The sequence below is a fragment of the Pipistrellus kuhlii genome, unplaced genomic scaffold (assembly GCF_014108245.1).
Source record: "Pipistrellus kuhlii isolate mPipKuh1 unplaced genomic scaffold, mPipKuh1.p scaffold_m20_p_5, whole genome shotgun sequence".
Lineage (NCBI taxonomy): Eukaryota > Metazoa > Chordata > Mammalia > Chiroptera > Vespertilionidae > Pipistrellus > Pipistrellus kuhlii.
Window position 1 is genome coordinate 74,185,715 of NW_023425551.1, and position 26,297 is coordinate 74,212,011.

General features: G+C 39.7%; 1 protein-coding gene and 1 pseudogene across 12 annotated transcripts in view; both read right to left on the reverse strand.

Moving 5' to 3' along the window:
* Positions 1-26,297, reverse strand: part of UBR2 (ubiquitin protein ligase E3 component n-recognin 2) — a 111,344-nt gene that overhangs the window by 2,464 nt on the left and 82,583 nt on the right. For 10 of the 12 annotated variants that reach the window (XM_036414328.2, XM_045573146.1, XM_036414330.2 and 7 more), the window contains 15 exons: positions 24,954-25,057; positions 23,651-23,729; positions 21,567-21,715; positions 21,123-21,178; positions 20,059-20,155; positions 19,729-19,796; positions 17,245-17,380; positions 16,709-16,799; positions 15,026-15,156; positions 13,674-13,782; positions 11,905-11,961; positions 7,911-7,988; positions 7,176-7,346; positions 5,619-5,720; positions 1,869-3,984 (listed from right to left, as the gene is read on the reverse strand). In XM_036414328.2, the coding sequence (XP_036270221.1) occupies positions 3,843-3,984; positions 5,619-5,720; positions 7,176-7,346; positions 7,911-7,988; positions 11,905-11,961; positions 13,674-13,782; positions 15,026-15,156; positions 16,709-16,799; positions 17,245-17,380; positions 19,729-19,796; positions 20,059-20,155; positions 21,123-21,178; positions 21,567-21,715; positions 23,651-23,729; positions 24,954-25,057 (1,570 nt within the window). In that variant the 3' untranslated portion in view covers positions 1,869-3,842. Of the gene's footprint in view, positions 1-1,868; positions 3,985-5,618; positions 5,721-7,175; positions 7,347-7,910; positions 7,989-11,904; positions 11,962-13,673; positions 13,783-15,025; positions 15,157-16,708; positions 16,800-17,244; positions 17,381-19,728; positions 19,797-20,058; positions 20,156-21,122; positions 21,179-21,566; positions 21,716-23,650; positions 23,730-24,953; positions 25,058-26,297 lie in introns of those variants that run through there. The other 2 variants (XM_045573145.1, XM_045573153.1) reach the window with 2 other exon arrangements.
* On the reverse strand, positions 9,941-11,898 carry LOC118705502 (annotated as a pseudogene).

Below are 26,297 nucleotides of genomic sequence, written 5' to 3' on the forward strand. Positions count from 1 at the left end.
TCAATAACCCATAGTTTCTTGCAACACATTAAAACCAGGACCAGCCACCAGCAGCAAATAAACCCTGAGTAACCTCAATACGGGCTAATAAGATTAGCTGCTTGCTCTGCGCGCTGCCCTGCCCCTCCTCTTCTGGGCACCGGTGGTGCTAGGCCAGGTTTGCAGCTTAGCCTCGCGGCCGGGGGACCAAAGCAATTAGGGCTTGGACCTGCACTAGATAAAAAGATAGCTGATGACAGCGGCCAGCCAGTTGCACTGTGTCGGGAATAGGGATGTGGGGGGATGGGGATGCCTTCCCAGTCCTCAGGGGACTTGAGATTGGCTTGCAGGGAGGGTGTATCAGTCCTTAACTCCTGATGCACTCTCTTTCTTGTTGTCCAGAGGATGAGTACAAATAGCAAAGTTACAGAATATAGTACAAGGACGGTGTGGGTTGTTATATATAAAGACAAACTCCTATTTACCCAAGTGAAATGAAAACTTACGTCCAAACAAAAACCTATGCATGAATGTTTATAGTGGCTTTATTTATAATCACCAAAAATCGCCCAAATGTCCTTCACCTGGTAACTGCACAAGCACTACCTGGTGATGTCAACACTCGAAGATAAAGGGTGCGTGTGTTGTTATTTCATGTAAATTCTTCTGCTGTGTGTGCACAATTCAACAGCCTGTATTACAGGATTCCCAACTCTTTGGCAACCAAAGGAAATATAGATGATCCTCAAACACATGCCTTTTTTTTTTTTTTAAATCCTCACTTGAGGGATGTTTTCCCATTGATTTTTAGAGCGGAAGGGAGAGGGAACAGAGAGAGAAACATTGATATGAAAGGGACAAACTGATTGGTTGCTTCCCACATGTGCCCCAACAAGGGCTGGGAGCCTGAAACAGAGAGATGTTGAATTGAACCTGGAACCTTCAGTCCACAGGCCGATGCTCTGCCCATTGAGCCAAATCAGCTAGAGTCGCATGCCTTCTTTGCGAGAGAAGCAGACTCAAAAAGCTCCATAAGGTAGTTATACAACATTCTGGAAGAGGCAAGGCAAAGGGATGGGGAAAGAATTAGTGGTTGCCAGGGGTCAGGATGGAAGAGGCGACCGCAAAGGGGCATGGGAGAGCTTGGGTGATGGAACTATTCTATTTCTTAGTTATGGTTTTTGTTAAACAAACCTCAAAAAACTTGACCTGGAAAACAAGAGTAGGAACAGAGCAAGGAGTGTGTCACAGGGCTTAACGAGCCCTGGAACTGATGCACTAGGACCAGGGGAGGGAGGAAGCTGGAAGCAGCATTAATGATAGGGATAGTACAATGGAAACCTGCGTTTTCAGTGTGATCGTTCCTTTGAAGAGGATTTTAAAACATACAGCAGGGAAAAAAAAAAAAAAAAAAAAAAAAAAAAAAAGAGTCCAGCAGAGCTCTCATAGGGCAATGCTTCCCTGGCACTGGATGCAACTCCCTTCCCACCCATCTCTCTCCTAAGCAGAAAGTGTCTGGGGAGTGTGTACGAACAAGACTGGGATCAAGTAAGGATGAGCAAAAAGAGTTTACACCTGGAGACAGGTTTTAGAGTTGGGAGAGACTCTGAGTGCCCCCTTTTCTCATGACTTGAGGCCCATATGGTTTAGAAAGGTTATAAGCTGTCATAGCCAATTAACAGGAAACTTAATCAGCTGAAATGATGACCAAGCTTTCTATGGGAAGGTCAAGATCGACTGGCTAATGGCCATAACAGACACTAATAACATAAGCATCTTAAATGCCAAGCTAATACAGATGTCCCACTTTGTTTGTAGCAAGGTGACATGGGGAATACTTCCAGGGTATTTAAGTGTGAAACAAAATGAAAATGTAGACAGACCCAAAGTAATGTCAACACCTAAAGCATTTATTTGGATATCTTTAAGCTTTTTACATATGATACATTCCAAATTTTACAAGTTTTCCACAGATATTAAAGTTATAGCCAATTTATTAAACAGATAAGATTTTCCCTGATATAGAAAACATGTTACATAAACATTTCCACAATAAACATAATACATGCGGAACAAATCAAAATACTAAGATGATTCATTAGGTAGGGAAGACAATTAGCTTAATGATGCAAACATTATTTCATCTTTTAAATTTATCTTCTCTCAGACTCTGACATTCTCAGAGTGAAATTCAGGGATGACACCCCCAGTCCTAAAAGCTGGAAAATGCTCATGATTTGGTGAAAATGTCCATAATCCATTTATGAGGGAGAGACCAGACCTGGTCTTCATCATTTTAAATTGATGAACATTATTGAGAAAATCCAAAAGAAGCTGGACTTAAAAGCTAAAGGAATGAGGATGTGACAAAAGCCAAAATAAACATTAATATCATTATGCCATCCACAGTCCAAACCATCAGATCTTACCAATGGCAAAAAGGCCAGGAGAAAGGGGAGAGCACTAGGTTCTAATCTAGATTTTCTTCCCGTTGGGTGAGAAATGCTTCCTCTCATCTGGGTGAGTCAGTCCCAAGCAAGAAGGGTCAAGATCATCCTTCCAGAAGACTACCTGGCAGCGGGAGCTGTGACTGCAGCTTCGGCACCCCACTTACTTTACCCCGAAGCCAGGAGTCTGACCTTCCTGCTGGGCACACTGTGGAAGGTGTGATGGAGCTTTTAGATGCAGTTCAAAGAACACCGAGTGGAAGGATTACTGGCATCAGCTGAAAAAAAATCCAAGAGCCTTTCATTGTCCATTTGTCCCTTAGCCTCACCTGAGAGAGGCTCCGACTTTACTCCTCCACAAGTCTGCCATCAATCTGTGTATCCAAGCTCTCGGCACATGTACATCAAACTGAGCGGCCATGGGGTATATATTGTAATAGTTATAATCAATTTTACTAAGGGGCTATCATTCTAGGAAGGCACCTCTTAGTAAAAACAGTAATGTTTAAAAAGAATACAAAACCTGGGCACACAGGCTGTCCCAGGAATGTACTAAGTGAGCCAGCACGTAATCAGCGATCCATCTTTCCAGGAAATGTGAGTGGGGCAGGGGGTACGGGAACTTCAAAACAGTCTTTTTTTTTTTTTCCTGCTAGTGTTTGATTCTAGATGCATACACTTCTCCATTTAGTCTTAGAAATAAAAGAATATGTTGTCTGAAAAATTAGGATACTCTATAACTTTCCAAAAAGCCCTTTAAAATGAGTTTTTCTCTCTCAAAGTCAGAAGTCTTGCCAAAGAAAATAAAATAAAAAATCCAACCTTTCAGTTCTGAGAACCGCCCAGCATTTGAAGAAACAACTGCCTCCCCTTCCTCACAGGGTTCCTCCGACAGCTGGCGCAGACCAGGGAAAGCTGCTTCACAAACCCACTGCTTTGCTCTCAGAGGTAGGGTCCGTCAGCAGAGGGGACACCAACCCAGTCCATGGTGAGTCACTGAGCGGGACTAGGTGTGACCCCAATAGACCAGAGACTTGTTTCCTCCTGCTGGTGAGTCAGCTTCAGGCTGAGCGCCCTGTGGCCAGTTCTGTAACATGGCTCAGATGACTGGAACGGTCAAACGCAGTCAGGTACCACAGAGGGTCTATGTCCAGCCAGGAAGAGAAGCTCCTTGCAAGAAGTTATGTTTGAGGATACAGCAAATGATTCAAGAAAATATGCTGATGGAAGATGATTTTCATCAGCCCCTAGAGCCAGAAACTATAAAAAAAAAACCAAAAAAAACAAAACAAAGCTGGGAAGAAAAGCGTAACTAAACAATTTATTTCCAAATCCAGTGGAACTGATTTCCTATTCTTCTTCTTGAAAAGCTGCTGGGTTACAAAAGTCCGAATTTATGTTTTTGGTGGCGCATGACTATAAATGTTGCCAGTCAATGCCAACCAGTGTCTGATTTGCTTCCTGTGCATGTCCAATTTCCTCTGTGATACTGTGCTGGTGCCAGAGCTTCTGAATCTTCTTAAATCGCTCTTTGCACAAATGTAAAGGATTTCCCCGTCTAGAAAGAAGACAGATGTCACTCTGGATGCATTCTTTTATTCATCTATTTTTCCCAGCCTTTCCCGGGTTAGGAAAAGTTATAAGTTATTGCTTTTAGATCCTCTGCAAAATTTCTGTTTGGCAGGCGACTGTGGTTATTAAGACGTTAGTTTTGCAGGTTTGCTAGGAGAAGCTGAAAGGGAATAAGTGCTGAAAAAAAGAGGAAAATGCACACGAGCTATACTTCCTCAGACGGGGCTGAGGGAACAGGGCAGGGTTGAGCAGGAGAGTCTGGGTTGAGAAGTTAAAACTACCAATTCATTGTCCATTTCGTTAGTTGAATGTAAAAAGAAGAGAGGGGCAGGGAGAGGATAGAAGGCAAATTACAGGGGTACACATGTTCCTCAGAGTACTATCTTTCAGCCACAAAGTCTAAGCAAAGCAGCCAAATGTAAATAACATCTGGGCCTAATATAGTTAAGCACAGGTTTTGGAGAGTTCATGCCTGGGGCCTCTGGTCCCAATTCATAGGACACATTTCTCTCACTCTCTAACCAGTGCTCCTCCTAAGAGCCCACACTCCTTAGAGAATAGGAAAACCATCACCAGGTGGGATGTGCCTAACAACCTTGCAGCCAAGGACCTGGGGCAGCCCATCTATTTATTCTGCCTGTTTCAGACCTTGAACTTCTGATCCTCAAGGTTGGATGGTTATATCTAGGTTAAGACTTACCTTCTTTGGGCAAAAAGAGATGGTCTAACAAATTTTTTAATAGTACTTGAGGGAACTACTATAAGCATTTTGCTTATGATAGAAGTTACCATAGAAGTGATTAAGCCTGTAGTATTGCTCTATACACTGAGTGGCCAGATTATTATGATCTCTGAACACATAATAATTTGGCCACTGAGTGTGTGTATTTGTGTGTGTGTGTGTGTGTGTGTGTGTGTGTGTGTGTGTGTATTTTAGAGGCCTAGTGCATGAATTCATGCATGGGTGGGGTCTGGCCAGCCTGGCCGGGGGAGGGGACATGGGTGGTTGGCCGGCTGGCCTGCCTGCTGGTCGAACTCCTGGTCAAGGGGACAATTTGCATGTTAGTCTTCTATTATCTAGGATATACACTGAGTGGCCAGATTATTATGCGTTCAGAGATCATAATAATCTGGCAACTCAGTGTATGTCCTAAACCTTTGTCCCCAGATTCTTATGAAATAAGCTCATTTCTTATCAATGAGGATTTGCTCTCTTTAGATCACTTGAAGAGCAGCGGTTTCCCCATCAAAGCCACACAAGTTCCAATGGGCTCTCCCTACAGAGCTCTGATGCTGTGGATGCCACAAGCAATTCAAACAGTTTTGATTCTCTGGAGTGAGAAATGGAAAAAAGTTGCAACCTGTCCTGTTCTTTCCTTTATCCTGATGGCCCTCATGACATTCTACAGTCTGGGGAAGGGAGTGCCAAACCAGGCACCAGGCGCCCTCCTTGGAGGAGTCCACGGGTACCAGCCATCTCTGCCAGAACAGAAGCCCTGCAGCAGCCAGGGCTGTGAGCAGACTGGCCTCCGAGCCCATGGCTCATCATGTTCACCATGTACTGAAGGCTGTGGAGGCCCAGAGTCAGTGAACCCAGCCCCCCAGGATGGGGGCCCTTACCTGAGTCCCTGGTCAGTCTCCCCATAGTCATCAAGGTACGGAGGAGAATAAAAACAGCCTTTGGTTTTGCCGGCTAAAAATAGCACCTGACATTCCCGTACTCTGTAGAGAGACCATTTACATGTTATACATTACAACCAAGGTTTGGCTTCAGCTTCAAATGGGTTGAAGTCTTAAAAAATAAATAAACAACAACAGCACTTACAGCAGAGACAGAAGAGTATCAACACATCACTAAAAATCACTGAAATGATTGTACTGTAAATCAATATAGTGAGAAAGTGGAACACTGTGGAACAGGAATTGACAGCTCCCATAATAGTAGCATTTAAAAAACTGTTAAGTGTGAGGAAGTTAACTTCTAAACATAAAACAGTTACTGGTATTTTTAACCACTATCATGAGAAAATAACCCGTTACAAATGGTATACAAACATTTTGAATTAGGCCGACTTGAAACACAAAACAATACTGTACAAGACAAAAAAAAATGTTGAAATATGACAGGTTGGGGAAAATGTTACTTTCACATTTTCCCTACGGGCTATTTAAAAAAGTGTCTCCTGATCCCTGACAGGTTTGCTTGGCTTTTCAAAAACTGAGCTCAATTAATAGTTACTGAAAACCTATCACATACAAGAAACTGTCAGGCACTGAGATGACTAAGATGTGGAGATGATCTATGCCCCAAGGACCTCACTCTCATGTCACTTCTCTCCTTCAAACCCTGAAATGGCTTTCACCTCACTCACGGACGACACCAGGACATGCCAGCCCCCATGAGTCTCCTCATGATTTCATTCACTCCAGCGACACCAGCCTCCTGGCTGTTTCTAACACACAGCAGGCACATTCCCCAGCCACTGTCTACTTGCTCCCTTTCTAGAATGCTCTACCACATCTTTAGGTCTTTCTTCAAGTTACTTTTTCAGGGAACCTTCCCTGGTTCCCTATCTAAAATTCACCCCCCCTCCCCCCGCCATTCCTATTCCCCTCCTTTGCATACAGCACTTTCTAAACCTTTACTGTCTTATTGACCTCCTGCCTCCCTCACTACACGATAAGCCCAGGAAGGCAGAGACTTCGGTCTGCTTTGTTGTTGATTGCACTCTCAATGCCCAGGACACACAAGTCATAACAAGTATTTTTTGTATGTTGTTGAACATATACAACTATATATATTGACACACACATTACACACACACACACACACACACATATAAATAAATAAAATATGTCTGAATCCAAAACCATGACGATACAACAAAAGGAGTAATTGTGACTAAATCTGGGTAAAAAATCTGGTTAGGCAACAGGAAGTTTCACATTAGAGTGAGGCATGAGGAAAGCAGAACAGAACTGTCATGGGCGTGGGAATGATGGCAACAGAACTAACCAAGTTAGCACGAGCCAACTGTGGGGTGTTAGAAGACAAGGCTCCCCATGCTCTTCAGTGAATACAACACATGCGAACAGCAGTCTCGGAATCCTTTGCAATTAGACAGGCATGCACTGCAGCAGATGCAAAGCTAACAAGCTCCCTCAGGGCTCACCTACCTCAGGAAGATGCCCACTCCAGAACCGCAGGAGTAGGTGTGAGCTGTGCAGGCGCCCACATCCTCCCCTTCCAGTTCAGTCTGGCAGCAGTAGCTCTGGGAGCATAGCAGAGTTCCACATACAAGGCACAGAGTTGGGGCTCTGCTCTTATCACCGCCTGATTTGGGGCACCTCCATGGAATAAAAAAAAAAAAAAAAAAAAAAAAAAGCACAAGTCATTGCTCTACAGAAGATGGGCTGAAGAGCTGCTGGTGGTAAAGTCACTGTGGAGCAAAACTGTGCAACATAAGATAGAACTGAAGATGCCTATACCCTATGGTCCAGGAGAACTATTTCTATAGTTGGGAACACCTCACACATATACAGAAACACATATACTGGAAATAATCAACCATTAGAGAAAAAAGAAATAAACTCATCATTAGGAACAAAAATATAAATCCTGCTATAACTAAATAGTGAAATATCATATGCAGTGAAAAATGAAGAATTAAAAGTTATATTTACTGAGTGGCCAGATTATTATGATCTCTGAACACATAATAATCTGGCCACTCAGTGTATATCCTATATAATAAAAGGCTAATATGTAAATTGTCCCCTTGACCAGGAGTTCGACCAGCAGGCAAGCTGGCCAACCACCCATGTCCCCTCAAAACAATGAACAAAATCCCTTAATTCTGTGTAGTGTTTCCAGTGGGAGGAAATGCTCAATCTTCTAATATCAAAACTTACGAGAAATTAGAGGCTTGATTAATGAGGCTGCTGTAATCCTCTGGAAGGTCTATCAATTTGTTAGATTCTCTTGGATAGCTTAAAAACACACAAACATAAAACCAATTAATATGAGGTCATATCACAATGACAGGATAACTCATTTATAACTTAGTCAGAACAAGTAAAGGCAGACTGAACCCGAGTGCTGAGATCTACCAGTGGTACATGAAACCATATAAAAAATTTAAAAAGTTATACTTAAGACCTTATGGTTAACATCTTTACTTGAAAAGCTCAGAATAAACCATTAGGACAGGACAGTAAACAGTACATAGATCCAGCCCCATTTACGTGAAAATGTGGTAGCTCTGGGGAGTTAGAAGGAGGGACAGGAAAGGATATTCATCTCTAGGCTTCCACCAAAACACCCCAGTAATTGAGAGCCCCACCACAGAACCTAGCAGAGGGCAGACAGAAAAGATGTGCTGATTACAGGTGATCTTAAGGCACAAATGAGCGGGAGGAGAGAAGTAGAGAACAGCTAAGTTAGAGGTACCATGTCATGTTGGCAAGTTAATTCAGATACAAGTAGAACCGAATTCAATTGGTATTTGAGAGCACATTCTCGGGCTCATCCTGTCCTGAAAGGGCCTGTGGTTCGGCCCTTCCCTACGGCAAAGAGAGGAGTGGACCGACACCAAAAGGGAGCTATTTGGACCATAGTACTTATACTAGAATCGCTTGGGGAAAATTCGAGGTAGAGGGACATACATGCGAGGAGTCCAGCGTTAGAGATTTGGTAGGTAGGGCCCCACGTATGTTTTAAAGTTTCCAGTGCTGTTCTGATGTATACCTCAAGTTGAGAACTACTGTTGCACATCATGAATGCTGACTGCATGTTGAACCATATGAAATTGGTGGTACTCAACCATTTTTACTTCTTAAAACTGCAATTTCATATTGTTCAACCTAAAAAAATTGTGGTGTTATGGTCTCTGAATTTGGGGCAGACTGTGTATAAAATCAAAGAAACAGAAAACAATCTCCTCTAGCCTTTCAATTTTTATGAATATAGTCAGCAGAACCAAGGAGATATTAATAGATGAAATATATGTTATCACCTGGTAGAGCATACTGCAGAATCAGAATAGAGCTAATGTCAAAAGAATGAAAAAAAATAAAAAATGACTGGTCACCACTGACAGTGAAGCTGTGTAATAGATATATGGATTCTTATTATGCTATTTTATTTTTCTTTCAGAACTGCTTTTATTTAGATAAACGACCAAAGGAGTCTTCATTTGTAACCAAGATGGAATTCACGGGATGTTGTTACATTCACACTTAACAAATATATCTCTATGTGCAGGAATTTGCATATAGATGTAAACATATGTTACTTTTCAAGTATACTCCTCCCCTTCTTCCTGGAGGAAAAAGAAAAAAGCCATCCAACCAGGCAATGCCTTTAAAATAACTTTAATATAAAGATGTAGATATCTCAAAACAAAAAAAGGGTTCTTCTGCTGACTGGGTCTCACAGGAGAGAACACAGATGAAAGTGATGACAACAGCTTGACTTCAGATGGAACTGGACTGTTTCACACTGTATTTGGGAAAAATAGGCAGATTTCTAGAAGGAAATTCAGTCCTTTTGGAAGCTATTTACTGAGCCAATATGGCTGATTAACACTCTCACTAGTATCAAGTCACCTAGAGCAGGACTCTTGGCCTTAGCTGACACCAGCACAGCCGGGTGGCCATGGGCACTGCCGAGGCTGTCCCCACTCCCTAGGTATGGAGGCCCACCTGAGTTCACCTCCTGTGCTTGGTCCATGCCTTCCCATGCTGCAACTGTCTAGCATTATACAAGGTACGCTGCTGCTTACTCATTTCAACTACCCTTCAAGTTAACTAGAAAAACTTTTGTTAAAATAAAGGGGGAAAATGCATCAGGTTATATCATCCAGGCTGTGTGCTCCAGCCCCAACTGGAGGCATGCTAGGTGGGGGTATGTATGGGGGCCTGGGTGGCTGGCCTTTAGCGGGGACAGCATGGGTGGGGAGCAGGACGTTTGGGCTGTAGGTGGAGGGAGGTGAAGGGTAGCTGGAAGTGGGGGGTGGAATGGTCGGTGGGGATAAAAGGCTGGGGGAGGGTACACTAGCTGAGGGGGTGGTTGGTGGGGTAGATGTGGAGGTAGTAGGGCAGGGGAGCTAGTGGGCCATAGGCTGGGGGCAGGTTCTGTAGGAAGGGCCTTTGGTCTTCAACATGGACTGCAGACTGTGGGAGCCCTCTCCAGACAATCGGACCTGGTGGTGGACATTCAGTTATGTAGCTAGAGGGTGGTGATGGCAGTGGCCATGGTGGTAGCTGGTGCACAGGGGTTGGGTGGGCTGGGGGAGGAATGTGGATTTTGGAGAGTCACTGGAAACCATAGGGCCTGGTGGCTGAGCCGTGCCTAAGGAGCCAGAGGGAGGCTTCCAGTCTGGCACTGGGTGGGCTGGAAACAATGGAGGGTAAGTGGCTTCAATTTGGTGGTGGTTCTGCAGCTTTGCTCTTCTTTGGGAGAAACAACCGTGGCTCTCTTCACTGGTGGGGAGGACTAGGCTACAGGGATGGCTTCTTGAGCTGCTGGGCTTGCTGTGGTGGCAGGGCTGATGGCTACAGGTCCTTGTGGGGATGGTTCAGACCCAACTATGATGGTGGCACTTGAGTAGAGTTGAGTGATGGGGCTGATACAGCTGATGAGTCCTGAGATGAGGCATCTGTTTTCCTTATGAGTAAAGATCCAGGAATTGGTGGCAGATATCTTCTAGAACATCCCAGGGCCATCTTCCGCAAACTGTCCCCAGCATCTCCGATACGTGGGTTTGGAGGTTCATTCTTATATTTCAGATTTGCATAAACATCCGCAAGATACATCACTGCTACTGCTATGATCTCTGGTTCCCATGGCAGTGACAAGGATGTGCAGTTACTGTCATTTAAAAGGCCCATGCCACTTGAACCAACTTTTGAATTTTGTTTTATCACCTTTGTTTTGCATATTTGAGTAGGAACTAGTATGGATATTCTACCCGTAAGTCAAACTTTATAGTCTATAGTAAGATTTTTTCCAGACCTACTACTTCTTCCTTTGAGTCATTTCCAAACTGGCCAAATTGTACATCATTTAATAGACTACAAACTCTTTTGATATCTTTTTCTTTTTTTAGTTCTTCTACTTTCCCAGACAGAAAGAGACAACAGCTCCTGTTACATATCTTGGGAATTGTTTGAAGGAACAAAACACATAAAAGTGATGAAAAAAAGTCAATCCAGTTGCCAGAGTATCGTAGTTAGCCCCAATTGTGTGTTCACATCAAAGATGAACTGAATCCTGCCTTGGCAGTACCACTCTTCAGCGGCTGAAGGGTTGGATGGAGTCCTTCTAGTTAAGAGGGTGTACGAGCTAAATCTTTCTTAAATCCCAGTTCCAGCATGGTTTTGTGTAGTTCAGGTTTGTTGACGTTACTGAAGAGCTGAATTTTCTCAATTCTCCTTCATTTATTTAAGTAGACATGCTCCTTTCAAAAGATTCTCTGAAAATGTTAGAATCCCCTTGCCTCAGGAAGCCCCACAGTGACCTCTCTCCTTGCCGACTTTGGCCATTCTGGATGAATATATTAGTCTTTAAACTTTTGGATAGTTTGAAGTTTTCCATAATAAAAAATAATTATAAAGCTAAGAAAAAACTAAAAGAGGACCCAGATTTTTTTAAAGCAAATATTTCAAAAGATAATTTTATTTACTTCCTCTGCCAAAAATAATGCACTATTATTTATGTTCCTAATTTTGATTTTTCTTACAAACTGACACCACCATTGGGCTAAGAAGAAAAAAATATCAAGGCACAATGGCCTACCTCTTGGATTCACTTAAGGTCAGGAAGCCAGTGCTGAAGGAACACAGTACCTGTACCCTGCCTCCCTGCTTCCCGCCCCCACTATGTATTCGACAAAATGTAACTTACCTAATAGCATCTCTTTCACCTTCTAGATATCTTTTCACTTCATTGTGCTGACACCAACTTTAATGTAATTGGGAAAAAAGAAACAATTTTTACTTTTGAAAGGTTAGAACTAGAATTTTTTCTTCTCTAAATCCAGTAAGAGGAAAAAAAAAAACACCTTTGCTTAATATATTTTAACAACTCAAAAGAAGCTTGGCAGAAAACCATATTTTGTCTGCAACTTTTAAAATAAAAAAATATGACCCTACGATTTTCTAAAAGAATGTTAAATATATTACAATTTGTGGCCAGATACACAGTTACACTAATTTGGACACTCTGGAAAAACCAGTGTAAATTAATGACAAGCTCCTATTAATGAGCTAGAACACTTACATTAAAATGTCTTTTTATTGTAGTAAAATATACATAACATAAAATTTATCATTTAGCCATTTTTAAATGTATAGTTCTGTGGAATTAAATACATTGACATTGTTGGGAAACTACCACTGCCATCCATTTCTAGAACTTTCCCAACTTGACAAATTGTACTTGTTAAACAGTAACCAGCCCCTGGCGATCACCATTCCATTTTCTGTCTCCATGAATTCGATTACCCTATGTTCCTCAAATAAGTAAAAACATAGAGTGCCCTTTTGTGACTGGCTTGTTTCACATAGCATATCCTTAAGGTTCATCCATGCTATGGCTTACATCAGAATTTTATTTATTTACCCATTCATTTGTTGATGGATATTGGCTCTTAACATAAGTGTACATGTATATATGTAACCTTATTTTGAATTCTTTTGCAATATATATCTAGAAATGGAGTTGCCGAATCATATGGTAATTCTATGTTAACTTTTTGAGGAACTACCATACTGTTTTCCAGAGTGGTTATACCACTTTCTATTCCTACTAGCAATGTACATGGATTCTAATTTGTCAACATCCTCATCAACACATACTATTGCTGTCTGCCTTTTTTATTATAGTCATCTTAATGGGAGTGAAGTGATATCTCATTGCTATTTGGATTTACATTTCCCCAATGACTAGTGACTTTGAGAATGTTTTCATGTGCGCTTGGCCATTTGTACATGTTCTTTGGAAAAATCCTTTGGGCTTTAAAAAAATATTTTTCTGAAAAATTTGTTTTCTTTGCTCATTTTTAATGAGTTTGCTTTTTTCTTGCTTAGATATAGGAATTCTGGATATAAATATGTTCTGGATATTAACCCCTTGTCAGATATATGATTTGCAAATATCTTCTCTCATTCTCTGCATAAAATAACCAAATTTTACTTTAAACATTGATCGGCTGCCTCACATACGTGCCCTGACCAAACACCAAACCCGAACCTTTCAATGCCCGGGGTTGAAGCTCTAACCAACTGAGCACATCGGCCAGTGCAAAACAGCTAAATTTTAAACTAAGGGTATTGGACTAGGTAATCCTTAAGGTATATTTCAGTTCCCCAAATTTATGGAACTGAGTCCTTAATAAGTAAGTTGATCAGAGGAAATAACCATTTCCACCACTACTCTCCTAGAGTATTACTTATTATAATAACAAATCTTCTTGTGTTATTCACCAGCTTAGCAAAAATCTTACCATAAAGGTAAATTCTTAACTAAAAAGGTCTAATCATTATGGTTTAAATTACAAGGACTGAATTCTTACAAGCTCACTACTTGAGAATTTTGCAATATCTGTGATAAATTAAAGTTTGTTACCATATAATTTCATTCAATGTAATTTTTAAAAAGTGTATAATTATTACCTTTCAATCAGTAATTTCGTTATCTCACTATTTTCTTGAAAAAGGCAAATGAGGTTGTTTGGCAGGGAAAGATAGTTACATAAATGTTCAAAATGGCTTGTTCCAGAAACTGTAAATGGAGAAGAAAATACAATAGTAATAAATATAACAGCTAAGAGTACAACCTGCATTGGAATAAGCAATAGCAGAATTAAAAAAAAAAAAAAAAAAAAAAAAAAAAAGCATGAGGAAAGAGTTCAAAATTGCTAAGTACATAACTCATAGGAAGTTAACAAGATGGCGCATGGACGGGACCCACAGAAAATGACACAATTCAGAGTGGAGTCAGGTTGACTCCTAAGTCAAACTGGTTATAGTTCCTTGGTGTCTGTTTTACCAGTTGCAAAATGGTTTACCTGCATGACTACTTCATGGGGTTAGTTATAAACGTTAAATCACAAAAACAACATGAGTGCTCCAGAAAAGTATAAAGCAGCACAGGAACATAAGATGATTTTATCATGGGAGATGGATTGAAATACTTATTTAATCACCCCTGTAAATGATTAGGAAGTCTAAGTCTATAAGGGGCCTGGGCAACTAGCTGAATGGAGATGCTAGTCGACAAACTTAGAGAGAGAGCAGCATTACCTGCAGGCACTCCATGCCTTTTGCCATGCTCTACAGATACAGTAAATGTTAAGTCTACCTTTACACTACTTGCATGAAATGAATCAAAATAGAACATAGAAAACAACCAGGAAATAGCAAACGAATTCCTACATTAAAATCAAATTTATATGCAAATATAGATATTCTGAACTTTAGAATTAAGAAACACTTGAAATAGTCAGATTTCACTTTTTAAAAGCCAAAGACTTCAGTTTATGAATAATATAAAATTAAACATTTTAACACATGAAAGCAAAATTAGTATACTTTAGAACATATAAACATACAAAAAGCATATTACTGAAATCCAATAAAAGTAGACATATAGCCCTGGCTGGCAGAGCTCATTGGTTGAGCATTGACCTATGAACCAGGACGTCATGGTTTGATTCCCGGTCAGGGCACATATGGGCTCAATACTCAGTGTGGGATGTACAGGAGGCAGCAAGTCAATGATTCATCATTGATGTTTCTATCTTTCTCTCCCTCTCTGTTCATCTCTGAAATCAATAAAAATATATTAAAAAAACCCAGACATATAAATACACATTTTTATTCTATAATTGTGTACATCACCATAGTCAATTAGCTATATTCTAAACTTTTAATCCATTTTCATTTGTGCAAGTGACCTTAATTCTAAGCTGCTGGAATGAAAGACTACATACATTTCTGACATTTTGAAAGAATTTAGAAGTTACCTTGAATTTCAGGCGGAGAAGGAACTCCATTTAAGTAATGAAAAAACAAAGCGGAACATTTCAGGAAGGGCATGATGCCAGTTCTGACACGCCTCCACAGGTGCCAGCCAGAGGGTATTTCTTTCAAAGCACTAAGAGAAAAATGAAAATAAAAAAATTTAAAAGAAAAAGTCATTTTAGTTACAGTACAATGTGGATAGCCCTGATTCTAATAGAATGTCAATTATAAAATGGTGCTATATCCCTAGCCAATGCTCAGTGGTTAGAGTGTCAGCCCATGCACCAAAGGATCTCCAGGTTCCATTTCTGGTTAAGGGCACGATCGTGAATTGCAGGTTCAATCCCCTGGCCATGTCAGGGAATAAGTGGGAGGCAACCAATAGATGTGTCTCTCTCATGTCAATGCTTCTCTCTCTTTCCCACTCCTCCCTCCCTTCTACTCTGTTTAAAAATCAATGGAAAAAGATATCCTCGGGTGAGGATTAAAAAAGTAAAAATGAATAATAAAATAACATGGTGATATAGCTTCAAATGCTGTTATTAAAATTTATAAAAGTAATATAAAAAGAAAAATCGAAAAATAAAAACTTAACCACTATTCTAGAATTTCTATCAGCAGGCACTATTTTGGCAAACTATTTTCATACTAATTGGTCTTAGGCATAATTTAACGTATGAAATTTAAAATTAACATGCTTTTCAGAATATCATAAATGCAATATTTTGGAACACAGCAATTATAACTGATACCAAATTATTCCCCTGTAAGCAAGCACTTAAGACTGCTTTAAATTCTTTGCTAATATAAATAATATCAGTATATATATGTTTATGCCTATAGGTTTTATATACATATATATTTATTGATTTCAGAGAGAAAGAGAGAAAAATAGAAACATCAATTATGAAAATCACTGATTGGCTGCCTCCTGTATGCCCCACACTGGGGGGGAGAGAGGGGTCAAGCTTGCAACCCAGGCATGTGCCATGACTGGGAATCCAACTACGACCTTCTAGTTCATAGCTCAACGCTCAACCACTAAGCCATGCTGGCGGGGCAGGTTTATCCAAATATTTTGTTAGTGTGGATTCTCAGAAATGAGATAACTTGGTAAAAAAACTAAACGAAACCAAACCAAGTTCTTGACATATACTGTGAAGAAGCTAAATGAAGTTGTTGTACCAAATCAAAAGGACTCCAACAATATGTGAGGTTTGAATAATTTCCTGCATTCCTGCCAGCCTTGATATTGCCTTAAAAACAAATTATGTCAATTTAATTTGCACTTTTTAATTCCTAGTGAGAATGTTTTAGAATAGCACTTTCCAAAAATAAATTCCACGTCTCCATGTACCATAACCTAAGCAAAAAAGGGTTCCATGGCCAAGTAAATGTGAGAAGCTCTGAGAATTCTTTTTTAAAACATATCAACTGCCCTGGCCAGTGTGGCTCAGTTGGTGGGGCAGCAGCCTGTGCATTGAAAGGTTGCAGGCTCCATTCTTGGTCAGGGCTCATGCCCATGTTGTGGGCTTGATCGCTGAAAGGGGCATGCAGGAGGCAGCCACCTGATGTTCCTCTCTCCAAAAATCAATAGAACAACAACAATAAAAACACGTCAACACTTTTCCTTATTTACAAATAAGTGCCTTTTTCATGCTATCATGTAAATATTATGAACCAACCTTCCTGTGTGCTGGCGAAGTGTTTTATACAAAGCAAGAACTGCTAATTCTTCTTCACCAGCAGGAGTTTCTTGATCCATTTCATTCTCTTCTGAAAGAAAAGGAAATAGTACTCTGTATTTGCCTATTAAGTGGATTAGTGATCACATCATTTAAGTACTCACATATAGCTTGAAAATACTCCCACAAAACACACAGAACTTAAAATTCCTCAGGGGTGAGCACAGTATTGCTCTCCATCATAATAAGGAGCCTGCAAGCTTTGAGAAGAAGCTGTGCTGATTCAGGATGCCAGGTAGCATGCAGTGAGCTAGATCAGCTAAACATATAGTCTATAGAAATCAAATATCACTAAACTTATAATAAAAATAATGATTCACATTGTTAAGGAATTTTAATAGGAGGAAGAAATTTGTTTCAAAACCTATCACTTTAAACAATAAGGACAAGTAGCCTAATTATAATTTATATACTATTCTCAGTCAAGTACCTTTTCCTTTAATACTTCCTTAAAGAAGCTGACAAAAAGGAGTTACCTGTACATGAGGTAAGTAGGATCTGGATGATGTGTGCCATAGTAACCAGATGGAAAATATGGAGGTCTCCAGTGCCAAGGCTGATCCCTGAAAAATCCTGACACTGCAATGCAGGGAAAGCAAGCACCAAGCCCACCTAGATACCAAACACAGAGCATCAGACAGCTCGCATTCCCTTCACACCTAAACAGAAATTTTGTTCATAAATAGTACATACATTAGAAATCCTACTAGAATTGGCTAAATGGAATTCCTTAAGAGCAAATGGTCTTGATGGATACTATCATTTCATTTATCCAGTGATTCCCCTCAACAGAACTTGTTAATAATCTATATTATAAAAACCCAATGGCCTTAATGCCATAATGACCAAAGATTGGTGCAGGTGGGTGAGGCTGCGAGCACACCAATGCCACACAGGTGGGTGGGGCCACGTGATTTCACACACTGGGCTTCTAGTTCTATATAATAAAAGCCCAGTGACTGAATGGTAGAATAACCAGAACAACCAGTCTACCAGTTGCTATGATGTGCACCGACCACTAGGGGGCAGATGCTTAATGCAGGAGCTACCCCCTACAGGGGTCTTCAAACTACGGCCCGTGGGCCACATGCGGCCCGCAGAGGAGTCTGATCCGGCCCACCAGGTTTTTTGGGCAGTGAGCGCAGCCGAGGTATTATAGTAGGAATTAGTAGTTCATATAGTCCGGCCCTCCAGCTCTCTGAGGGACCGTGATCTGGCCCCCACTTTAAAAAATTTGAGGACGCCTGCCCTAGGAGGTCAGTGCACTCCCACAGCAGAAGCACCGCCTGGCTGACTGGGATGAGCGGTGTTCCCACAGTGGGAGCAGCCACTCAGAGGGTGGATCCACAGCTGCTCGGCTGCGGCTGCTCTTGCAGTGGGCTGATTCCCTGCAGGCCACGTCCCCCACCAGTACACGAATCCCATGCACCAGGCCTCTAGTAATAGAAATAATACCCATGGCTGGTGAGGCTCAGCTGGTTGGGCATCATCCTGTGTACCAGATTGTTGGTTCAATTCCCAGTCAAGGAATTGCAGGCTCAATCCCCAGTAGGGGGTGTCAGGAGGCAGCTGATCGATGTCTTGCTCTCACATTGATGTCTTTCTCTAAAAGTCAATAAACTATTCTTTTTTTAAAAAAAAACATATTTTATTGACTTTTTAGAGAAAGGAAGACAGAGGGATAGTTAGAAACTTCGATGAGAGAGAATCATTGATCAGCTGCCTCTTGCACACTCCCCACTGGGGATGTGCCTGCAACAAAGGTACATGCCCTTGACTGGAATCGAACCTGGGACCTTTCAGTCCACAGGCCGATGCTCTATCCATTGAGCCAAACCGGTTTCAGCTAATAAACTATTCTAATGAAAAACAAGCAAACAAAAAACAGTTGAAATCTTCCTCAGAGTAAGCAGTGGAAAAAGCATGGATTTTGAACCTACAATGATCTAGCTATGAATTCCAGCTCTTCTTATGAGATTTGTAGACAAGTTAACACCTCTGAGTCTCCATTTCCCTGTTAGTAAACTACAGGTAATATACACGTATTTTTAATACTTCAGTAGTAAGGCTGTAAAGGAGTAAGAAAGAATGCATATGAAAGCAGTGTTAATAAGTGTTAGCTGTCCTGTTACCTCAGGCTGCCTATATGGTGGTGGTTTCACAGGAGCGATGCGAACAGTCACAAAGGCTAAAACTTACTAGGGACACAGTGCTCTAAGCTCCTTATATTGACCATCCCACTGAGTTCTGACACATTGTATGAAGTAAGTACTAACCACCTTAAAGGTACAGAATCTGATGCTCAAAGCAATTAAGGACACAGCACTTGGGACTGCTGCCTGTGGCACTGAACTCCATGTGCTGAGGAAGGGGACCGATCTGAGGTGGGACTGAAGTTCAGCCAGTATTGTGCTGGCACCAGCCTGCCCAGGAGACATACCCTTCCCTAAACCACACAAAGGAGCTTTCTATTGCTAAGCAGTGTGATCACAGACAGGGCTGCATCTGCTCAATAGCACGGCATGGGTCAGCAGCAGCCCTTAATCACTAGTATTATTTTACATCTCTGTAGGCAAAAAGCATAGAAAGGTGAAAGTTATTTTTTTAAAATGTATTTTTTATTGATTTCAGGTAGGAAGGGAGAGAAGCATCAATGATGAGAATCACTGATCAGCTGCCTCCTGCACACCCACAACTGGGGATCAAGCCCATAACCCGGCTATGTGCCCTGACCAGGAATCAACTGTGACCGCCTGGTTCATGGGTCAACACTCAACCACTGAGTCACACAGGCCAAGCAATGTTTTCTTTTTGAGGCCCTCAGAAAGAACTATACTCAGAAGTGGTCAGAATTATTGATGGCAACTCCTCCTGTCTGCCTCTATAATGTTCACTAAATCTAAGGTAAAGTTCTATAATACAATAAAGGAAAAGTCAAACACAAATTACAAGATACTCACCAATAAATGAAACATGTCAATATCTAATATGCATGGAAGGTCTCCATAATTGTCATTAGGCACCAAAGCTAAATATTGAAATATTTAAAGAAAAAATACATTAGCACATTTCATATGCCAATATAAGTATTATTTTTTAAAATGTATATAACCTTAGTTTACATTTGTCTTTTTGCAAGATCTATATGAATTTATAAGCTAGAACTTATATATAAAACAAACAGTATTACCAAAATATTTCTGTCATAATGGAGAGAAGTTGTATGACTAAAAACAAAATTATAGATGGAAAATTACCATAACATCTACGGTACATGTATTAATACTCACATGCAAAAAGTTTACAAAAGTGCCCTTGCACCACTGAAAGTAATGCCACTGTCCAATGTGCTGCAGCGAATCTTGTCAGTGACCTAAGACAGTCATCCTGAAATTGATTGACACAAAGCCAGCATAAGAAATAGTTCTCTTTTTTGAGGTCTGCTAGTTGGAGGTGCAGCCAACTGAAACAAAGCTAGATGCACGAGATCTTTCTAAATGGTATGCAACTGAATTTATGACATCTTTTTAAAAATTTATTTATTTATTTATTTATTATTTACAGAGAGGAAAGGGGAGGGATAGAGAGTTAAAAACATCAATGAGAAACATTGATCAGCCACCTCCTGTACACCTCCTACTGGGGATGTGCCCGCAATTAATGTAATGTATATGTATATGCATTATAATGTAATTATAATGTAATGTATATGCCCTTGACCAGAATCAAACCTGGGATTCTTCAGTTTGCAGGCCAACGCTCTATCCACTGAGCCAAACCGATTAGGGCTTAGGACATCTTTTTGAAAAAAATGTTTTTTATTGATTTTAGAGAGAGAGAGGAAGAGAGATATTGATAAGTTGTCTCTCATACACACCCCAACCAGAGTGATTCTACATGAATCAATTTACATGATTTTACTTGTAAGGACAATTTTATGATGTACCTGACACTAGCTATAGAGTAAAATTTAGTTAGCTTTGACTGTATATTTCCCTTCCTCATTTTTCTAGGCATAAATGCACTGTTTTGACATTAATGTGTATTTAATTTAAATGTCACTTATGAAAGGTAGTCACATGTGGAGAACAAGCACTCTGTTTTTAGTTTTTTTTCCATGTTTTCATGTGTTTAAGCAAGAACTCTAGATGAAAAGAGCTGAAGTCTATTTAAAAGAAAAACTAGAAATTTAACCACAAACATTACTTCTTCAATATCATTACAGAAAAAGGGTTTACTATGAAATGAGTAAAGCTATGCCTAAATAACCAATTCAGTTTTTAGGCTTAAAAAAAAGCAGAACCAAAGAATTTTCATTCTACCATTCTATGAAGTGAATAAATTGATAACTTACCAGTCTGCAAGGCAAAGGACCAAATAATGGTTTATCTTCATCACTTAAAATTCTCTCTGCAGATTAAAAGTGATTAAGATGGTAAATTCTGAATGTATATGTTATCACAATTCCAGAAAGTAGTAATAAAATTCTTTTTGGAGAGAGCATAATACTGTCAGGTTTTGAAATTTTCAAGTCATTCTACATGAATAAACTTTGAATGAAACGTACAAATGAATACACATTCCCTCAACAGACAAGAAGCTAAAACCCCACCAAAATGAGTTCTCTGTTGCTGGGAAATTTACCACCTGCCGATCTAATATTTTGTCAGTATGTTGCATTTCATACTTCAAGGTCTTCATATTGTTGCTCACTTTAAACATGTCATATAAATACAGGCTTCTAGAGTAACTCATGTCCATGTATGCTTGTGACTTAATGAGAGGCTTTAAATCTTACCTATGCTTTGGATGGTGTATGCACAGCTACCCCAGCACATTATGGGCACCCGGGGATCTTCTTCATTGGGATGAACCTTTAGTCCCACCTTGTAAGTGGCAGTTCCAAATGTTGTTAGCATTTCTTTTATGCTATCAGAATAAGGGTTCCTGAAGTGAAAAAAGAGGATTGATTAGCTCAGAACAATGTGCTCACATCAAATGTTTTAGATTCTTAACAGCTATTTGCTATGTTGGAACTGAACCATTTAAACTACCTAAGGTAGTTGTATGCAAATTAGTAAAGAGGAGAATAGGAGATCTAGCCAAGTAAGAGAAACAGCCAGGGGAATGCTCAGGGTGACAGCAGTGTCCAGTCTTTACTGGTGCGGGAGCACTCAGAAAGGTATGCTAGGCACCTGAAAGCTCTACTGTAGCATTTAGAGGGGGGAAAAGTGACAGCGATAGAAAACCAAGTACATGAAAAACAAACAAGGCAATTATTAACCACAGGAAAGACAAAACTGTAAAAGAAAAAATACATAATTAAAACACGTAACACGTATCTGCAGGAACAATTATAATGTAACCACTGCCAACAGATTTATCCAAAAATTGTGGAAGAACTCTACTGGGAGACTGGTAAGGAGCAGTGGGTAGGGTTGAGGTAAAAGCTGAATACTAAATTGCTAGCCAGTCAACACAAATTACTGTTTAGAAATGATCCATCAAAAGAGAAGCTAACTATTAATAACTGTTGTAACTGGAAATATGGAAGTAAATAGTAGGACTGGGGAAAGGAAAGGGGAATGTGGTAGGCATAGGGCTGATGTTTGTTTTTTTATTTAGGTGCTATTTTTATTGTGTTACTTAGTACATGCCAGGAATAACTTCCAGGTGGCTTTACATATATTATGTCACTTTAACCTCATAATACTTGACGGCTGAGGAACCTGAGGTATAGAGAGATCAAGCAATTTGTACAGCTGCACAGCTAGTAGGCAGTGCTACTTGGAACCGAACCAAGCAGTCTAGCTCTAGAATCTATGCTATACTTTATAATTGGCTACAGGGTAAAAGAGGATAAAAATACTCGTTTTGATCCTGATGTTAAAATTAAAAAACAAACAAACATTGAAACATGTAAAGAATTTTTTGAGTTTATTTGAGCCAAACTGTCGACATAAGACAGGAAGCAGAACCTCAACGAATTGAGATAATGCTCTGGAGAATGGTGTGATACATTAGTATTTATACATTGCAATCAAAGGAGGCACGGAGGTGGGTTACATGAAATTCATTGGTGATAGATTAAGGAGGTGGGATAAAGCAAAGCGGGGAGAGGGAGAAACACCTCGGATTGGATAAAAAGTAAAATGGTGGACACATACTTAGGTGGGTGCAGGAACAATTAACATGATAATGAAGGAATTGGTGGCACCTGTCCTAGCGCCCAGCATATTTGGTTGTGCTCGCAGGGGCTCCAGAAAAGTTACCCAGACATTTTAAGGGTGTGTTACCAAAGAGGCAAGAAGACAGATAGGCTCAGTTAAGGTAAAGGTTGACCTTGTCAGTGAAGATACTGGCCTAGGACGTAACTGCCCACCATAACTACTTTTAGTTTAAGTTTAATTTCAGACCATCCTTTGTGGTTCCTTTAGGTCTCTGAGTCTGAAAGACTGCTATGCAGGCCTCTCCGGAGTCTGTCAGGTCAGCATGTGGCCCCTTTCGTCCACACTGGGTTACTGATAAGTTGGCGGGGCCATAGACAGATGTATAGAGATCAGGAGGAAAGCACAGGATTTGGGGGAGCTGAGCAATTTGGATTTAGATGTAGTGATGAGGTGTTGTTAAGAAAAGCCGGATAAGGAGTGTCAGAAATTCAAACTAGGAGAGGTTGGTGAGAAACATGCAATGTAATTCTTAGGTTTTCTGATCAATATACTGGCAATAACTATCATTATGCAATGCTTAATCTCAGAATTCAAGATCAATGTCCTATAATATTTGCTCCCAGCTTACAAATCATATTTTTACTAATTGCTAACTTAGCTTTTCATTTCAAGTGGGCCAAGCATGAAAAGAATAAATAAATAATGTACTCACTTAGGATGAAAATCAGGCCTAAACCCTTCAGGGAGCTGCAATTCATCCATATTTTCTGAATTCTTTGAAGAGGCAATATCTATAGAAACAAGTATTTTATATCATTATTCATCAGTCCACAATATTTCTGTGAATTTCCAACATAAATTTCATTCTAAATATAGTTCAAAGAAATTACAAACTATAGGAAAATTTTCCATTAATAAAAGCTTGCATAACATGCATTCAAAGCATGCAATATCCCATTGCTCTGATTGATCAAGGCACCTTTTTTAGTAATCTGCGCTCTTCCTAATAGTAGAACCACAGAACATAGCTACGGAAGGTAGTAAAAGGAGGAGTATGCTATTTTGTTTTTTATAAAAACCAATGATATAAATTCTGCTCAGATTGCTTTCCCTGCGTCATAATTGCAGTGCATGCTGTGAAACTTGGGAAGCCTTTAGTAATGGCAACACTAAAATTAATTAGGCACTGAGAGCTAAAGCTAGCTCTGTAAGAGACAGTAACATTCACCCACACTCAGAAGCTCTTCAATAACATGGGGGAATATGTGAGAAATATTTATTATAAACCTCACATAAGCCAGTGGCTTTTCAAGGAATAAGAAATAACATAGTCAAGTCAAATATAGTTCATTAAGACAAAGAAAATTAAAGTAAGCCAAATTTAAAAATGAGAGGTTTCATTTAAAAACTACTATGCTGCCCGGCCAAGCATGGCTCAATGGATGAGCATCGATCTATGACTCAGAAGATCACCATTCGATTCCCGGTCAAGACACATGCCCAGGTTGCAGGCTCAATCCCTCAAGTGGGGCGTGTAGGAGGCAGCAGATCAATGATTCTCTCTCATCAGTGATGTTTCTATCTTTCTCTCCCTCTCCCTTCCTCTCCAAAATCAATATAAATATATTTTTAAAAATATTATGCTAAGGAATAAGCCAGTGAGAGAAAAACAGGTATCATAAAATCTCACGTATAAATGGAATCTAAAGAACAAAATAAACTACTAATAAAATAGGTCTTGAGGCTGGATGTATGGAACAGAATAAAAAACTGGGTTGGGGTGGGGAAGAGATAGGAAGAGATTAACCAAAGAACATATATGCATACATGCATAACCTATAGGCACAGACAATAGCATGGGGAAGGCCTGGGGCGGAATGGGGTCGAGTGGAGAGAGGCAAAAAGGGAGAAAATGGGAGACATTTGTAATACTGTTAACAATAAAATAAAATAAACAATTTAAACAATTCTTTCTGGACTTCAGGGAAAAATGAAAGCAGAGTATCAGAACTTACTAGGAATACGTTCTTCTTTCCTAAGAATCTGTAATGCTTTCGTTTGCTGAGATATGGTTCTAATCCACTGAGTCAGATTTGGTTGGTCTGAAAAATTTAACCTGCTAGAAAAAATTATAAAAAGCATTTAGTAGTTTGTTGTTGTTGCTTAGTTAAGATATAAAGACTCCTTAAATGGTCATGGGTCTAATATTTCAAACATACTTTTGCCAATGTAAATAGAAAGATATTATTTATTACTATGATGCTACTAACATTATTTGTCAAAAACTTCACTTTTTTCAGTACTGGAATTAGCAAGTATTTCTGAAATATCACAATCACCATACCACCACCATTATTTACTGAGTGCTTATTATGTGAAAAGCAATTAGTAAAGCATTTAACAGTATTAGATTTAATCCTCAAATATTAATGAAACAAGTTGTATTATTATCCCTATTTTACAGATGAGGAAACTGAGGTTTAGCACTATGTAACTTGACTAGGCCATCTAAGGAACAGATCTGGCATTCAAACCCAGTCATGTCAGACTCCAAAGCCTTTATTCTTCATTATTAGGCCATAATTGGCTCTTATGAAAAAAATACAAAATCTAAACCATAAAAGTGAGGTGAAATCCAACAAAGATGTTCTTTTTCTCCTTTTATGTAGTGAATCCTTAACCTAACAATGATTAATTTATCAGTAACTACAGATTAACTCAGTACTATGATTTTTTTTTTGATTAAAAAGCATGAGTTTGCACGGCTGGCCTGGCTTAGTGGATGAGCGTTGACCTATGAACCAGGAGGTCACAATTCGAATCCCAGTCAGGGCACATGCCTGCTTGTTGGGCTCAATCCCCAGTGTGGGGTTTGCAGGAGGCAGTCGATCAATGATTCTCTCATCACTGATGTTTCTATATTTCTCTCCCTCTCTCTTCCCCTCTAAAATTAAGTCATATTCATAAAACTTAAATTAGTACTTCTTCATGTAGATACCATAAGTTTAAACTGAGAAATGAAAATCATATTTAAATAGTAGACAGTATTAAATCCATATTTTGAAATAAAAGTCACACCTATTAACAAGAGTCATCCTAAAATTTTTGAAATGACAAAAATTTTCCATTTTAAATACACCAATGGATTTTCATTGTTTTGGCCCAATTCCTGAAGCCAGTAATTTGCAAAAAATTATATTTAATTGTTAGAATATTCAATAAAGTCCATTTGAGCTTCTGTTCTCTCCCCTATCAAGTTACTGAGCATCTCTAGAAAAGTAAACAGGATCCTAAAATAAAGACAGTTTTCATGAAAACACAGGAATTTTTACGTTCTATAGTGTCTACAGGTAAACAAG